We start from the raw sequence: 16,175 nt of genomic DNA on the forward strand, positions 1-16,175 counted from the left end.
AGACCCTTAATAACCACTGCATGGTTTAAAATCAGGAAGGGAGTGCATCTGGGCTGTATCCCTTCACCACACTTACTCAATCTGTATGCTGAGCAAATAATCCAAGAAGCTGAACTATATGAAGAAGAACATGGCATCAAGATTGGAGGAAGACTCATTAACAACCTGCGATATGCAAATAACACAACTTTGCTTACTGAAAGTGAGGATGACTTGAAGCACTTACTAATTAAGATTGAAGACTACAGTCTGCGGTATGGATTACAGCTCCACACAAAGAAAACAAAAATCCTCACAACAGGACCAATAAGCAGCATCATGATAAATGGAGAAAAGATCGAAGCTGTCAAAGACTTCATATCACTTGGTTCTACAATGAACACCAATGGAAGCAGCAGTCAAGACATCAGGCGTCGTATAGCATCGGGCAAATCTACTGCAAAGGACCTCCTTCACGTGCTGAGGAGCAAAGTTGTCTCCTTGAAGACTAAGGTGCCCTTGACACAAGCCATGGTATTTTCAATCGACTCATATGCATGTGACACCTGGACAATGAGAAAGGAAGACCGAAGAAGAGTAAATGCTTTTGAGTTGTGGTGCTGGTGAAGAATGCTGAGAGTACCATGGACTGCTTAAAAGAACTAACAAATCTGTCTTGGAGGAAGTGCAACCAGAATGCTCCTTGGAAGCGAGAATGGCCAGACTTCATCTCACCTACTTTGGTCATGTTTTAAGAAGGGACCGTTCCCTGGAGAAGGATGTCATGCTTGGCAAAGTGGAGGGACAATGGAAAAGGGGAAGGTCCTCAATGAGATGGACTGACACAGTGACTGCAAGGATGTGCTCAGGTGTAGCAGAGATCGGGGGGCTGGCACAGGATGGGACAGTATTTCGTTCTGCTGTGCGCAGGATCACTATGAGTTGGAGACAACTCAATGGCACCTAACAACAGCAACAAACAACAGAACTGGCAGAGGCCCAACCACCCTGGGTTGCCTTGCTGGCCCAGTCCATTCCTGGCAGAGTCGATACTAAGAGCATGTTTTCGTGGCCAGAATTGGGCTGAAACATGATCCCTGTTGGGTTGTGGGGAAGCAACATGAACAGACTCCCTGGAAGAAACAAGGGCCCACACTGGACACCTTCCCCGTCAAGTTCCCCCACAGGGCGGCCTCCCTCCTCTCCACAAGGAGTACCGCATTGAGCTGCAGCTCCAGGCTGAGGACGCCTCCGCTGTCCAGCACTGGCAGCAGCCTCAAGGCAAACACAGCAGGGCGCTCCGGGGGAAGGGCCACGCTGGGGCCAAAGAAGATGTAGAAGTGGACGGAGAAGGTATCCAGCTCGTTGCGCAGCGTCGGGCGCACTGGCCAGCAGTGCTCGGGGGGAGACGTGCCCCCAGGCCCCTCTGCGGGGGCCCCGAGAGATGGAGGCTCTGGGGGCAATGGCTGGTTGCCCAGTGACTGAGGCATGTTCATGGCAGCTCCAGGGACCAGGGCGCGGGACAGGCTGGGCTGTGGGCACTCTGCAGGGCAGAGAGAACCAGAGCTGGGGCCTGCAGCCCTCCCGGCCCTGCGGCCCCACCGCAAGCCAGGTCTGAACCAAACAGGACCAAGCGAAGGGTAAAAGGAGTGACAACGAGAATCACATGTCTTTGGAAATATGGGTCATCTGGGGTCACAGGACGGGGCCCAGGGCTTTCCAAGGGGTCACAGCTAATGGAATGTCAGGGAAAGAAGGATCTTTGTTGTCCCCCTGGGTAGTGAAGACACTGTTGAGACAAAAACTAAGTGTGATGAACCCTGCTTACCCCAGAAAATAGAGATTATGTCCAGGGTAGTGATGGGGTCCTACAGGGTCACGATGAGTCAGAATTGACTGGATGGCAATGGGTTTGGAGTTTGGGTTAATGAGGTCCCTTCCAGTTGGTGGTGGTGGTGCCATCAAGGCAATTCTGACTCACAGCAACCCTAAGAGACGGAGGAGAACTGCCCCACAGGGCCTCCTAGGCTGTAATCGTTATGGGAGCAGACGGCCAGGGCTTTCCTCCCATGGAGCAGCTTGGGGGTTCACACCTCCAACCTTTCAGTTAGCAGCTGAGCACTTAACCACTGTACCATCAGGGCTCCTTAACCACATCAGTGGTCTAACATGATCTGGAGGCCTTCCAGTGACTTAGAGCTCCATGTGGGAGTGCCTGAGGGAGTGGGAAGGAGCTGGGTGAGGTTGGGGAGCTGGTAGGCAGGGCCACAAGAGAAAGCCAGTGAACACAGCCACCCACGGCCACCCCTTCTGGGATGTCTGCACAGGCTGCATTGCCAACGCAAATGGAAGGTCCTGACCTTGCAGCCGCACACACAGCTGGAAGCGAACGGTCCTGCCAGGGCCCCGGGATGCTGTCTCCACACGCACGTAGACCCAGTGCCCCCAGGGCGGCAACGCCAGCTCCAGCTGGCATGCTGAGACACCTCCACAAGTCACAGAGCTCGAGTTGTGCAGGGGTGGGGCCTTGGGACGTAGGCGCAGAGTCAGGGGGCAGGCGGACGCCCCGCGGCCCCCCACACACACCAGCTGCGCTGAAACCCTGTAAGTGAAGCTGGGCACAAAGACCCTGGCCAGAGGGAAGGTTGAGGTAAGAAACGAGGGAGCAGGGACGAGAGAGGGACACCAGGGTGAGGAGACCGTCAGGAAGCAGGGGGCACGCGGGGGACGGGTGACAGAAGGAGCAGGTGGTCTGCTCACCTCTTCCCCCCGGGGCTGGGAGAGGGAGGCGGGGGTCTGGCCCAGCCCGGGGGCTCTAGACGACCCAGCAGTCCAGGCTGGCAGGAGGAAGGGCTGAGGAGGAGTCAAGAGGGAGCCCAGCTGCCTGTCGGGGGCCAAGGAGAAGGCAGAGGGGAATGGCCAGGTCGGGGTGGTGGTGGTTGGGAAGCGGGTATGTGACCTACTTGTACAGAGCTGAGCCATTGTGTGCGGAGAGGGTTTGCTCCGAGGGGCGGCCAGGAACCAGAACAGCAACGTCTAGCAAACGCCGGATGATCAGCTGCGGCTGGAGAAGGTACTGACACTCATCCTGGAGACCCTGAGAGAAAGCAGGGGTGGCAGGAGCGGAGAGACAGATGGTGCTCCGGAAGCAGCGCCAACAGGGCCTGCTGGGGGAGGGCAAGGGTCCCCTGGTGTCCTACTCCCAGGGCTCTGACCAACGGCTCCCTGGGCTCCGGGTCCGTGCGGCCTGCACAGCCATCTCTGTCATCACCTCTGCCCTCCCGAGGCGAAGTTCTCAGACTCAAACCAGGGTCCTCCAGACGTTCAGGTCCTGCCTGACCCGTGTCCGATCTAACCCCTCCACCTAAGCGTTCCTGGGCAGAGCCACTTCCCAGTTACCTGAAACCACCGATCTACCCCCCACCAGGTTCTCCCCGATTAGAACCTGGCTCTCCTCTTGGGCTGGAAAACTCATTCAAGTCTCCAGTCCGAACTCGCCCCTCTTCCACCATCCACCTGAAGCTAACCGCCCTTACTCCACATCCTGCCTGCCTCAAACGCTCCCCCAGTCTCCGCTTTCACACCTCCAGTGAAGCACCTCTCAGGGCACCCCCCAGTCCGTCTACCACTTGAGAACAGGACACCCGTCTTGTTTTATTTGTGTTTCCCTAGACACAGGGCTGAGCAGAAGGGCAGACCTCAGCACTGAATGCTTGCTGAGTGAGTAAGTGAACTGATCCAGCTGGGGCCGCTCTGACCTTTCTGAAGCTAAAACCTTCAGAGAGGGACACCAGGGTGAGGAGACCATCAGGAAGCAGGGGGCACGGGAGGGAGTCGTCTGTGACTTCCCTCCTCCCACTGTGCCCCCAAGGCCCACAGAGCCTCCACTCTCTCTACCTCAGGCCGCTCCCTCTACCCCAGGCACTCCCTCTACCTCAGCCTGCTCCCTCTACCTCAGGCCATTTCTTCTGTTCCTAGAATAGAACCACCACTCCTCCAGCTTCTCTTCCCCTTCATGAGATCTCGAGACCCCTCTCTGCTCAGCGGACACCACCCTGCCCCCCACCCCAGCCTCCGCAGTCTTCAGCGAACAGAGCCCAGTTCATTACAGTTCCTCCTCTAGCCCTGTGCAGGGACAAAAGTTCCAGGACCTGATTCTCCACTGAGCCCCATGACATGGAACAAGCCAGCCAAACCTCCACCAGCCGGAAGGAGGCTCTGACAGATGCCAGGAGCCCACCACCCTCTGCCAGAAACGCTTCTGTCTTTTGCATCATTTTATCAACGCCTGGCACACCACTTCCCGTGCGCTGAAAGAAATGTGTTGAGTTAAAGAATCGTCATCCAGAAGAGGGCACCTCCAGAGAGCTCCTGAAACACCAGAGAGCTTTAGCTTAGCTACCCAAAGCAGATGTCCCTGTCTTTGGTGTCAAACCCTAAGGACCAGAAGTAGCCTCACAAGTCCTTTCATCAACCCAACTCCTAAGCAAGGAATCCCCCAACTACAATGATCTTATGGTGGATGAGCCCCCCTGAGGTAGCTCAGGAGGCCCCCATTTCCTTGCTAGACTGTCTAGAGGAAGAAACACTGTTCCACACCTCGCTTACTGTTAGCCCAACTGAAAGAGCAGTTGACGTGACCTCTGATTCCGATGTGCTTCTCCCAGTGGGGACCAGGCAAGGTGCAGGGGTGCGGTACCCTTCACACACTTGTGAGAAAAGACAACAGAAGCCAGGTCCTCAAGAGCTGCCAAGGCAGAAGTCAAGTGACACAGTCCAAACCGAGGAACCCATCGAGAAGTGAAACCAGAATCAGAAGTTATGGAGGGAACAGGGCGAAAGCAAGGGAGCCTGAGGAGCCAGGGGAGCCAAGGAGAAGCGGAGGAGACGGGAAGAGTCTAAAGGGTCCTAGAGTGGAAGGCAGAGGTGTTCCTAGAACCTCTGAGTAAGGGTGGATGGACATTCTTTAGAGAGGCCTGAGCAGGGGGCCAGTGCAAGGCTCTGAGTGGGGCTGGCAGCCTGAAGATGGTCAAAGATACTCACTGTTTGCCCTGGAGGCAGCCCAGTACCCAGCACAGCCCTTGGGCCACTGCCAGTCGGCATCAGTTAACACGGAAGCACACAAGTGCTCAATGGTCTGCAGGGAGCAAGAGTGGAAGCAGGGAGACTACCTTGGAGGTTCCTGTGGTGGTCAGGAGAAAGCTGAGAGACAGTGTCCTAGGAGGAGAAACGGAGAGCAGATGCTTCCGATGGTTCAGAGGTAGAGTCAACTAGACTTTCCCTTGATTGGTTGTGGAGGCAAAAGAGGATGCAGGGGCGACACCTAAATTTGAGGCTGAGCCATTTATGGAGAAGAGTGAGAGTGAGACTAGAGGCAGGAGAAGCCTGCACTGGAAGAAATGGGATGCTTTTGTTCACTTTGTTTTTTACCTTTCGTTTAGTTTTGATTTGTACATGCTAGGTTTGAGATGCAAGCTCTGGTGGCATAGTGCCTAAGGCCTTGACTGCTAATCAGAAGGCTGGCAGTTCAAACCCACCAGCCACTCCTCAGAAGGAAGGTTGGGCAATCTACTTCTGCAGTGATACCGCCTCGGAAACCCAAGGAGGGGTGGCTATGAGTCGGATCCGACTCAATGGCAGTGAGTTTGGTTTTTTTGTTTTAAGTTTGAGACACTTAGTGGACATCAATTGGACATGTCAAGGTCTGAGACTCAGAGAAACCAGAGCTGGCTGAGTACACTTGAAGGGATGGTACTTAAAACTGAAGTCACCTAGGAAACCAACTGCAGAACTAAAAAGGAGTGGTTCCAGGACCATGCATGGGAGCACTCCAACACACAGAGGTCTGTTGTTGTTGCTGTTGTTTGCCATCGAGTCGGCCCCGACTCATAGCGACCCCTCCTTGGGTTTCTGAGGCAGTATCACTACGGAAGTAGATTGCCCAACCTTCCTTCCGAGGAGTGGCTGGTGGGTTTGAACCGCCAGCCTTCTGGTGAGCAGTCAAGTGCCTTAGGCACTATGCTACCAGAGCTCCCACACAGAGGTCCAGCAGAGGAAAAGTCGCAGAAGGACGCAGAGGAGGAGAGGCTGCTGAGGTGAAGGACAGCCAGGCATCACAAAGGCCAAGAGGAGAATGCGTTTCAGGGACAGAGAGGCACGTAAGAAACTAGCTAGCAGCTAGTTACTAGTTAACTTGAGGGGAACGGAAGGGGAAGAAGGGAAGAGGATTTAGTTTTCACCATGAGCCCTTTGTACCTTTCCAGTGTTGGACCAGGTACACCTATTACCTATTTGAAATATAAATGAAGTAACTGACAAGGAGAAGGAAGAAAGCTAGCACTGTCAGCAGACATGAATCACTTCAGTTGCGATCCTGAACCACGCTGGGCCCGGGTTGGCAGACTCAACAGAATCTTTTCTTGTTCTGTGATCATCTGCCTCTTTGTCTTTCTCACCGGTGTCTTCATTATTTTACTTGGTTTTACTTCCTTTCAAACCTTGGACCTCGGAAGAGGAGACACTGAAGGAAAACCTGTGCCCCAGATATTTGGGAGAACTTTCCTGTCATGAGCCATCTGGGTGCTACATGGTACCCACAACCAAAAGGCTAGCTTCTTGGGGCAGACTGGCAGCTGGGCACCTTGGAAGAAAAGGCAAGGAGATGGATGGCAAGGAGATGGGGGCAAGACAGAGTGACTGAGAGGGAAAAGGGGACAAGGACAGGAGGAGAAAATTAAATCCACGTTGGACACCATGAGTTTGAGAAGGTGGCAGATGGGCAACAAAAATGTGCCACGTCCTCACTGGGTGTCAGGGCCTCCACTGGGTGCTAGGAATACAGTGGGAATGACACAGATACAAGGTCTAGCAGAAGGGTGGGGCTAGAGCTCAGGGGAGTGGTCACTTCCCTTTTTACAGCCTGTCAAGGCTCCCTATCCCTCTCAGGATACAAGTTCCAACTTGTTAGCCCAGCACTGTAGTCCCTTCGTTGTCTGACTCTACCCACCTCTCCAGCCCCCTCACCTGCCCCAACATCTAAGGCACAGTGAACCATCTCAGTTCTCACGGCTAAGCTTCACCCAATGCTACCCCACCTCCCTTCCCTTCCTTCTCAGTATCAGACCTCACTGCCTAACAGTCTCCTACCACCACCTCCACCGCACTCCCAAGCTGAGGTAGCCATCTCTCCTCCTTCTCACTGACTGACCTCATTTATCTCTGTGTCTCTAGCACCCAACCCAAGGCCTGATACAGAGTGGGTGTTCAAGGACTAAGAGTTAAAGGGAGGCCTGAGCTCACCCCCCAGCTAAAGAGAGCCCTAGAAAGAACACCACCTTCTCATCTCTGGGACTATTCAGTTCCGACCCAAGGATTCTATGCTGGACCATGGAACAAGGAGGAACCATGTCAAGCTGGAACCCTGGAAGAAAGCTCTAGAAAACCCACCTACAGCCTTCAGTCCAGGAAACTGACAGGCCCTACAGAACTTTAGAATCCTTTGGGGCCCAGAAGGTAATCAAATTCTTAGGGGGATCCAGACAAGACCCTTGCCCTACTGACCTCCAGGATGGACCTACTGCCACTCATGGGCAAGGGTATGATTGTGCCCTCTGCTCTCTTAAGAAAGCACCACAGCCCTGAGAAGCTCTCCTGGCTAGGGTCCCAGCTTGCAGGACGAAGTCTCCCAGGTCCCACTCGCTATATCTAGATATGAATGGGCAGGTCTGGTCTGGTTCCTTTCTCTCTGCCCAGCTCCCTTGGCTGAATACTTTGAGTCATCCTTTAGGCTCTGGTCAACTTTTCTCTCAGCTATCTCTAGTTCCACATTGTCCCAGACTGTCAGCCATGACCAGCCCTTACCTCTCCCAGCCAGGGCTCAGTTTCCATAATTCCAGCCTGGACCCAGGCCCCAGGTTCCTCCTGCTTACCCGGAACAGAATTTTGGGTAACCAGAGCAGGACTTCAGAAGAATGTGTTCTGTCAGTTTTATGACGGTCAAGAACCAGAGCTGGGATAAGGGACAAGCTCCTTGGAATTTGGCCAAAGACCTAGGAAGACACTCCTCCTTACAGAAGACTCAGTTCTGATGTGAGTCAAGGCCCCAGAACCCCAGAGCCCTTCCAAGTAAGCACCCAACACGTTCTCATCCAGAGGGCTTCCAGGCCTTGGGAGAAAGTTCTCTTGTACATCAATCGCTCTCAGAAAAAACAAGCCCATCACTGAGGCCTTGCGATGCCCTAACAAATGCATGGCACCCACCTTGGGCAACAGCAGTGCCAGTACACTTGTCCCTGTGCAGTTCTCAGCCCATTCAAAAGTATTAACACCAATGCATGCTGGGCTCCAGCAGGTGGAGAGATGAGAGATGAGTCTGACACAGAGTCTCTGGCCTCAAGGAACTCAGCCTGGGGAGACATCCCCAAGTCAGCTCTCCACCTGCTTGGGAATTTCTGCCCCTCGGAATCCTCGGGACCTGACCTCCGTCAGTTTCTTGCTCTTCAGCTTCCTACTCCTCACACCCTCACTCTCTCGGGCTCAGGCCTTTGGTCTACTTGTGGCCCCACTCCATGCTGACAATGCCCAGCTCGCCACAGACTCTGCTCCAGGACAGGAGCTGGCAGCCAATACATTCCTTCACTACAAGGAGGAAGTCCAGCCTGCCCAACATTGGAAGTGGCAGGACAATATGTGGCAGTTCCTTCCCCTCCGAACCAGAATGGAGAAGCACCTGACCTCTGACCTTGCCCTTTGGACTTGATCACCTCTGCCCTAAGAAGTCAGTGCTGACACGAAAAGAGGCAAGGGGCAACAGGCAGGACAGACAGCAGCTGCCCCAGCCTCTAACAAGAACCGGCTTCTCTGCCTCTGAGACACCCTGGTAGTCCTCCAGGGGCTATTGGGAGCGATCTGGAATCATGACAGGACCGGAGTAGACTGTCCCAGATGGACGGAAGACTGGCCTACAGGCTGCCAGTCTTCAGAGCTTTCACCAATCACGGTGCAGAGCACAGCCACCCCGGGCTTGTGCAGCAGGACTTGGCTTGTCCCTGGCTGGCTTCTGACCCCTTTAGTTAACCCCTGAGCCTTCCCAGTGCCAAGCTCCTAGCTGATTCCAGCCTCTGGACTTTCCCTCCAGCTTACCTGGACCCACTGTGTCCTTTAGGACAGCCCCAAATGGACCCCTTCAGACTGCGGCCTCTGGGCCCACCCAGATGACCTGCTAACCTCTAATCCGTCCAGCCACGTGTGCTACCGCCTGCCCTGGCACAAGGCCAGCTGGCCAGAGAACCTCTGGGGGAACTCAGCAGGGGAAAGCAGCAGGTCTGGGCACTGCCTAGACCGCATCAACCCACCTTGACGGAGATGTGGCCGTGGGCCTGGGGAAGGTGAGCAGCCAAGAACCAGTCCCCAGGTAAGGGGCTGCTGACATTAAAGATGCCTGAGGTGCGGTTGGGCAGAGTCCAGCTGAGAGTCAGTGAGAAAACCCCAGGCACAGCTGTGTCCCCTGGGAAGTGTGTGTGCAGGGGATTGATGACAGGGGGTGCCCCGGACCGGAAATACCTGGGGAACCAGAATCAGGAGAGGAGGAAAACAGGTAGGGGGGGAGGCAGGAAATGGGGAAAAGAAAGGTGAACTGTCACTTATCACCGGTAACACAACTGGATGCCCCATAAGGACACACACACCAATGCGGTTCCAGGCCAGGGGTCAGGGGTCAAGGCATAAAGGGGCAAAGGCAGCCACACGCTCAGGAGCGGTCAGGAAGGTGGCCCGGGACAGAGGCGCCGGCCCTCACTCGGTTCTACCTCAGTCCGGGCCCAGGGCGCAGGCTCAGGAGCTCAGTTTGTACTTGGAAAGTCACACTTTCAGTTCAAAAGAGGGCTGGGGTTGGAAGCAGGGGTCGGGAGGTTAACTCCGACACTCACACAGTCACACTCTGGTCCGGGCAGTGGTCCCCAAAGGTGCCCCCCTGCTCCTTGAAGATGATGAGGTTCCAAACAGCCAGAAACGTGTCCTCAGGAACGTGGAAATGGAAGAGCTCGGTGCTGGCGAAGGAGCGGAAGGGGCTCAGCTTGCGGGGCGAGCAGGTGGAGTAGTCAGTCAGGAAGAGGCCTCCTGGGGAGCCGGAGAGAGAGGGGCGCAGGTGGGACACAGCACCTCCACTGTGTGCAGGCCCAGCCACGCCGACAGCACCGACTCCGCACACGCTCCCCTGCACCAGGAACACGGTCTGGGGCGACCCAGCCGTCGCCTGTCCTCGCAGATGAGGAAGCCGGGGCCAGAAGCTAAGATTCCAACGCGTCCAAATCCACACCCCGGCCTCTCCATCTGACCGCACAGCGACCCCTCATTTGGGAGCCTTTGTTTCTCTCTTACCAGATCTAACAGAGTGGAGAGGGTGGGTGGGTGTATGTGTGTGTCCGCGCTCACACACGTGTCCTGCCACAGCCCCTACACCTGCAAGTAGCTAGAGGGCCACCTGTGGGCCTGGGGGTCCCCATGGGACTGTGTAACTGGCTATTTATTTTCTTCCCCTTTCTGATCCCCTGGGGTTAGGAGCAGTGCAAACCCTCAGCAGTTTCACAGAGTCACCTGTGTCCTGGCTCAGGGCAGACAGAAGGGCAAAATGTGGTGAGGCTGCAAGGGGCCTGCGTGGGTGGCAGAGGCAGGGACAGGAGCTGCCAGGCCACCAGGAGAGCCCCCAGGACAGAGAAAAGGAGAAACACAGGCCCTCCGTGACTCAAAACAAGCAGCCAGTGGTGTTTCCCAGGGGGGAGTCTAGTGAGGCAGTCAACCTCCCCTGTCGTATCCAGGCAGGGGTGAGGATGGGGGACAGGAAGTGCTCATCTCCAGCTCACATGCTGACGTACCTGGTCACAGTCATCAGGAGCAGAACCCAGAGAACAGGAAAGCCTGGTGTCAGTGGCTGGTCAGGCAGACACACTGGGCTGGGACAACTGAGTGCAAATAACCCAACAGCTCAGCTGGGGAGGGGAAGGGGGCCTCAAGTGGCAGGTGAGGCCCCTTGCAGTAAAGCACCAGGGTCTAACTGCTCAGAGAAGCCCAGGAGGGTGCCCCAAGACTGGTGAGAATGAGAACTCAAGCAGCTTCAGGACAGAGTAGGGACAGAGTCAAAAGCTCACTGCCACTGAGACCCCTCCTTGGGTTTCCCAGGCGGCATCTCTCTGGAAGTAGATTGCCCAACCTTCCTTGTGAGGAGTGGCTGGTGGATTTGAACAGGCAGCCTTCTGGTTAGCAGTCAAGAGCCTTAGGCACTAGGCCACCAGAGCTCCTAGGGACAAAGTTGTTGTTGTTGTTGTTGTTGTTGTTGTTGTTGTTGTTGTGCCGTCGAGTCGGCCCCAACTCATAGGGACAAAGTAGTTTAGAGGGATCCCTGGGAAGGGAGTTTTCAGCCAAGCAGGAAACACCCACAGGGCTTACCTAGTCTGACAATCCCCCACGCTGGCGGTGAGAAACTTTACCCCAAAAATGAGGATTTGAAGTAACAGAGAGAGGGGCATCTGGGAAAGGAGGCTGCCGAAGGAAGGAGTGCTGGTTAAGGCTGGCCCTACTGAGGGAGCAGGCGTCAGAAGCCTCCCAGGAGAACCACCCTACACAGGTGGAGGGGGCTGGCCCTGGATTTGCCTGTACTTCTTTTCAAAGGACAGTTACACCCAAGGTCAAGTGTGTCCAGTTCAGATCATATAATCAGCCTGAGAGGTCGGTAAGGAAGACCCGCCATCTCGCAGGTTGAGCATGGCCCAGACACCCAAAGAGGCTCACTGGCTGGGGGCTCAGAGAGCAGCAGGCAGAAAGCGGTGGAGATGTCTGTGAGGACAAAGGGGAACAGAGCCAACCATTTGGAAGACAGGTGGCCTGGGAGTTCCAGCTGAGACAACCAGGAGGCAGAAGGCCCAGAGCTCCCACCGTTCTAAGAAATCAGGGCTCTAGAGCACCCTCTGCTGGGGTCAGGGAAGAACCGCGGATCCTTGAAGCTAGAACCAGGGTTCAGACAACTCACAGGCCATTGCTACCGTTATGAAAAAAAAGACGTGGGCCAGGGCCCAAATGCAGACACTCAGAGAGCTGGTGGTAAAACATGGGTGGTGGCGGTAGTGGTTGTGGTTATTCTTGTTCTTGTTGTTATGTGCTGTTGAGTCAGATCCAACTCATAGCGACCCCTCCTTGGGTTTCCAAGGCGGTATCACCATGGAAGAGATTGCTCAACCTTCCGTCCGAGGAGTGGCTGGTGGGTTTGAACCACCAGCCTTCTGGTTAGCAGTCAAGTGCCTTAGGCACTATGCTACCAGAGCTCCCAAAACATGGGTAGACAAGCAAAAAGAGCCTTGTGACTTACAGGAACAGGGAATGACTTAGAAAATTGGGGAACTAACTAAGCCAAAAGAGATCACAGAATAGACCGGTAGAAAGGAGTGAGCAGCTCCTGGAGATGCTGGGAGGAGCCCAGAAGAAGTTCTCATGGTGTCTATCACTCCAAGCTTTGGTTCAGCGATTTAACAAGGCCCACCAGAGCCATGTACCAGAGGAAGTATGAGCAAAGTCCTACTCCAAATCTGATGAACCCGCCTGGCTGCCGTAGTAGTTCCAGAATGGAGCCAGGTGATTACCCACCACCCAAAACACAAAACGCACACACACACACAGGCTGAGGCAAGTCCTAGTAATGACAACACTGGAATAAAAAACCAGTTGCCAACAAGTCGATTCTGACTCACAGCGACTCTGTGCGTGTCAGGAGAACTGTGTTACACGGTTTTCATGCTCGTGAACTTTCAGAAGCAAGGTTGTCAGGCCTGTCTCCCAAGGTGCTCCTGGGTGGGTTTGAACGTCCCACCTTCCAGTTAACAGCCAGTTAGTAAAGGACTTAACATTTACACCACCCAGGGACTTCAATGGTGGCACTGGTGGAACAAAAGGTCATTTCCTGAAATGGCAAGGTATGCAGTCGGCTAAGCCATGGAGAAGACCCAAGGATCAAGGGTGAGACCAGGAAACCCAGGAGGTAACTTCCATTTGTGAGATGAAGCCAACAATGGCATTGATTGAGACCAGGACACTGCTAGCCTCTCTTCAGGCAAACCCATGCCCACCGGCTGGTCACAGAGCACCTCCAGGCCAGCCCACAGCTGCCAGGCAGTGACCTGGGCATCATGAAGAGCATCCCTGCTTGCAGCTGGGCCTACTTAGCGCTCCTGTCCAACTCCACTGCAACTCTCACCACAGCAACCAAACCTCTTCCAGGGAATCACATTTCTCTCAACATCCTTCAGCTCTGTACGACTCTACTACCGACACTCACCCTCCTCCTGTTGCCAACCCAGTGCTTGCTCAATAAGCCCATGAACAAAGAACAATGGTGGCAGGGATGGAGCTATGCACTGGGCTCACCGGCTCAGACACCCCTCACCAGAACCGACCTGGCTATTGCCTCTGCCGAGTGTCCAAGTTTTCAGCAGCAGCTGTCAACGCCGAGCCCCTGATGGAGAGTGGCTGGGGCCGAGGGATCAGATATGTTGTGGGAAGCATCCAACACTGCCTCCAACCAAGGAACTGTCACTTCTGAAGGTGACACTTCAGTAACCTGTCTGCGTGAGGTGCAGGAAAAGCTAGGGTCACAACACATATCCTCCCCCTCAAAGGGGGAGCAAAGGCACTCAGAGGACACATAGACTCACATGCACCCATACAACACACGTGTGCATACACTTCCCAACGTGAAAGCATGCACATGTGTTGCACACACCAAGATCCCTCCATCACACACACACACACAGCGCTCAAACATGTAAATATACACACATCTGCTGGGACCATGACCTGTGCATTGACCTCCTCAAGCCTGTACACTGAGCCACGCCCTCCAGCCGCTGTGTTAGTCGTTACTCCAAAGACTCCCCGAGAACGTCTCTATCCCCCCACCGGAGGGTCTGAGGTCTGAGGCCATGAAGACCATGGTCACCTCTTGATGCTAGGGCCATCTCCATGGCACAGCCCCTAGGCCAGGACCTCACTCTCCCCTACATTGCTCCTATTAAGCTGCACCTCTCCTTGTCCTATCCCAGTCACTCCTCCAAGCCTGGTGTCCCCCACTGACAGCTGGCAAATGAAGAACAGTGTGTGGATGAAGCCCCCTTGTGGGCAGACGGCGTAAAGAGGTATTGAGCTTGGAGCCTTTCCCCCACTTGAGGCTGCCTTTTCGGCATACACTGCGGTGAAAAACAGCCACTAGTGAGGGGAAAGGACTAGGAAGCCGTTTTCCAGCCCCAGCACTGCCACCTACAAGCTGTGTAACCTTGAGCAAATGGCTCCCTTATTAAGCCTTCCTTTCCCCCATGGGCAAAATGGCCTCTGAGTTTCCATCCAGCTCTAAAAGCATTGCAAATTATTTCCAGGCAACCCAAGCTTATTTGGAATAAGACTCATTACAAGAAGAAAACGGGTCATAACAGCGACTAACCCACGTTAGTCTGTTTGCTACATATGACATTTAAAATTGACTCCCGGTATTCCAAAGACCTGGCTCTGTCTCCACACACTGGACTGGAGCCTGCCTAGCGTGAGAGCACGTCTCTCCATCAAACTTTGAGGGCAGGGGCAAAGCCGTGGAGACTTCCGGGAAAGCAAGTGTCAAGGTAGGGTGGGGACAGAGGCTAGGAGAGCACGCAGAGAGGCTACCTGCTGCACCCCAAGGTCCACGGTGACCACCACTTCCCAGCTCCTCTCGGTTGTTGAAGACCTCTCTCCTCCCTACCTCCTCTCCCCCAAAGCCCCAGCTCCCCAGACCACCACCCTTCTCGCAGAGCCCCATCCCTGCCTCAATCTGTCCTGCTTCTTCACTCACCAGCCCCTGGGCCAAGGACCCAGAACCACAGCAGCAACCACAGGACTGGCGGCGGCTGGAGCCCAGACCTGAGTCGGGGCTGGGAGAGGGGCAGGGTGTGAGAGAGAAGGGGGGGTAGCGGGAGAGACTTGGGTAAACACAGGGATGAGGGCAAAGGCTGAGACAATGGGTTGGGCTGGGCTGGGCATCGGGGCTCGAACCGGCAGAGGGCATGGGTTGAAAGCCTGGGCCCAGACGAGGGCTGGAGCAAGCGCAAGGGTTGAGCCAGGGACTTGGGCAAATACTGGGAACCGGGTTGTGATAGGAGCCGGACTCGAACTCGCGAAATGGGATGGAGCAAGGGCAGAGGCGGGGACGGGGACCAGGCCAGGGGCAGGCGCTGGGACTCCAGGGGGCGCCGGGGCTGGGACCCGGAAGGAAGCCAGGGGGCGGGCTGGGACCCCGAGCCTGGCGGTAGCTGGGACTCGGGCCGACACGGGGACCGATTTGGGGATCGGGGCGGGGGCGGGACCCGAGGCCCCGATCCGGATAGGACGAGGGGCCGGGACAAGGGCCGGACCATGGCCCCGGGCAGGGGCGGGGCCGCAGGGGCCCGAGCGGGGCGCTCGCAGAGCTGACCCGGGCTCGGCTCCCCACCCACGGCGGTAACCTCCGGCGTCCTCGCGGGCCAGAGGCCGGGCTCGGGCCTCCTGGGACCAGGCCAGGGACCTGGGGGGGAGTTCAGGCCTGAGCGACTCCGGGCTGCGCTGGACCGGCGAGAACCAGGCCCCGCGGCGGCGGCCTCGGCGTGACGTCAGCGTGACGCTCCGCCCCTCGACCAGTTCGATTGGTCCTTCTCGGTAAAACCCGCCCGCCGCCCTATCCTATTGGTTTCTAACTTGGTCCTGCGGGACTCCGAGCACAGACTCCGCCCAGCCCGGCTTCCAAAGACTCTGCGGGTCTCACCCGGATCTCAGCGCCCGGAGGTCCCGTCCGAGCCTCGCAACCCCCACTGGCCTCCCCACAGATAACTCATGGAGCCCCATAGGGACCTTCATGAACCCAGACACCCCGAGGACCTCCTCCCAAATCTTCGCAGATCTTACCCAGAGATGCCGCAGAACCCCCTTTCTCAGAAGTGAACTCTGGGTTCGTCCTCTCCGGGCCCAACGCAGTCCCCTCAGGAGACCTCACCCACCATGGAAGTGACCAGGCTGCTGTTGCCATGGAGACAACTGGGCGTTCTGGTTGCCCTGGCGACGGATCCCACCTCTCCAGGCTTGAGTTCCGGAGACCTCAGTCAGTCCCCGCCCTCCCCGGCCCCGGACCCCCTGCCCCCATCCCTTCCCTCCGC

At 55.9% G+C, this 16,175-nt stretch overlaps 1 protein-coding gene across 1 annotated transcript in view; it reads right to left on the reverse strand.

Moving 5' to 3' along the window:
- The window catches only part of TMEM8B (transmembrane protein 8B), a 39,641-nt gene extending 24,237 nt beyond the window's left edge, over nt 1–15,404 (reverse strand). Inside the window, exons 1-6 of the mRNA XM_042781804.1 lie at nt 14,843–15,404; nt 9,906–10,095; nt 9,333–9,540; nt 2,943–3,076; nt 2,340–2,608; nt 1,197–1,522 (exon numbers count right to left, since the gene is read on the reverse strand). Of these exons, the coding sequence (XP_042637738.1) occupies nt 1,197–1,522; nt 2,340–2,608; nt 2,943–3,076; nt 9,333–9,540; nt 9,906–10,095; nt 14,843–15,404 (1,689 nt within the window). The remainder of the gene's footprint in view (nt 1–1,196; nt 1,523–2,339; nt 2,609–2,942; nt 3,077–9,332; nt 9,541–9,905; nt 10,096–14,842) is intronic.
- Between the last annotated feature and the right edge of the window lie 771 nt (nt 15,405–16,175).

This window comes from Orycteropus afer, unplaced genomic scaffold (assembly GCF_000298275.1).
Source record: "Orycteropus afer afer isolate SDZICR_OR568_19922 unplaced genomic scaffold, OryAfe1.0 scaffold00174, whole genome shotgun sequence".
Lineage (NCBI taxonomy): Eukaryota > Metazoa > Chordata > Mammalia > Tubulidentata > Orycteropodidae > Orycteropus > Orycteropus afer.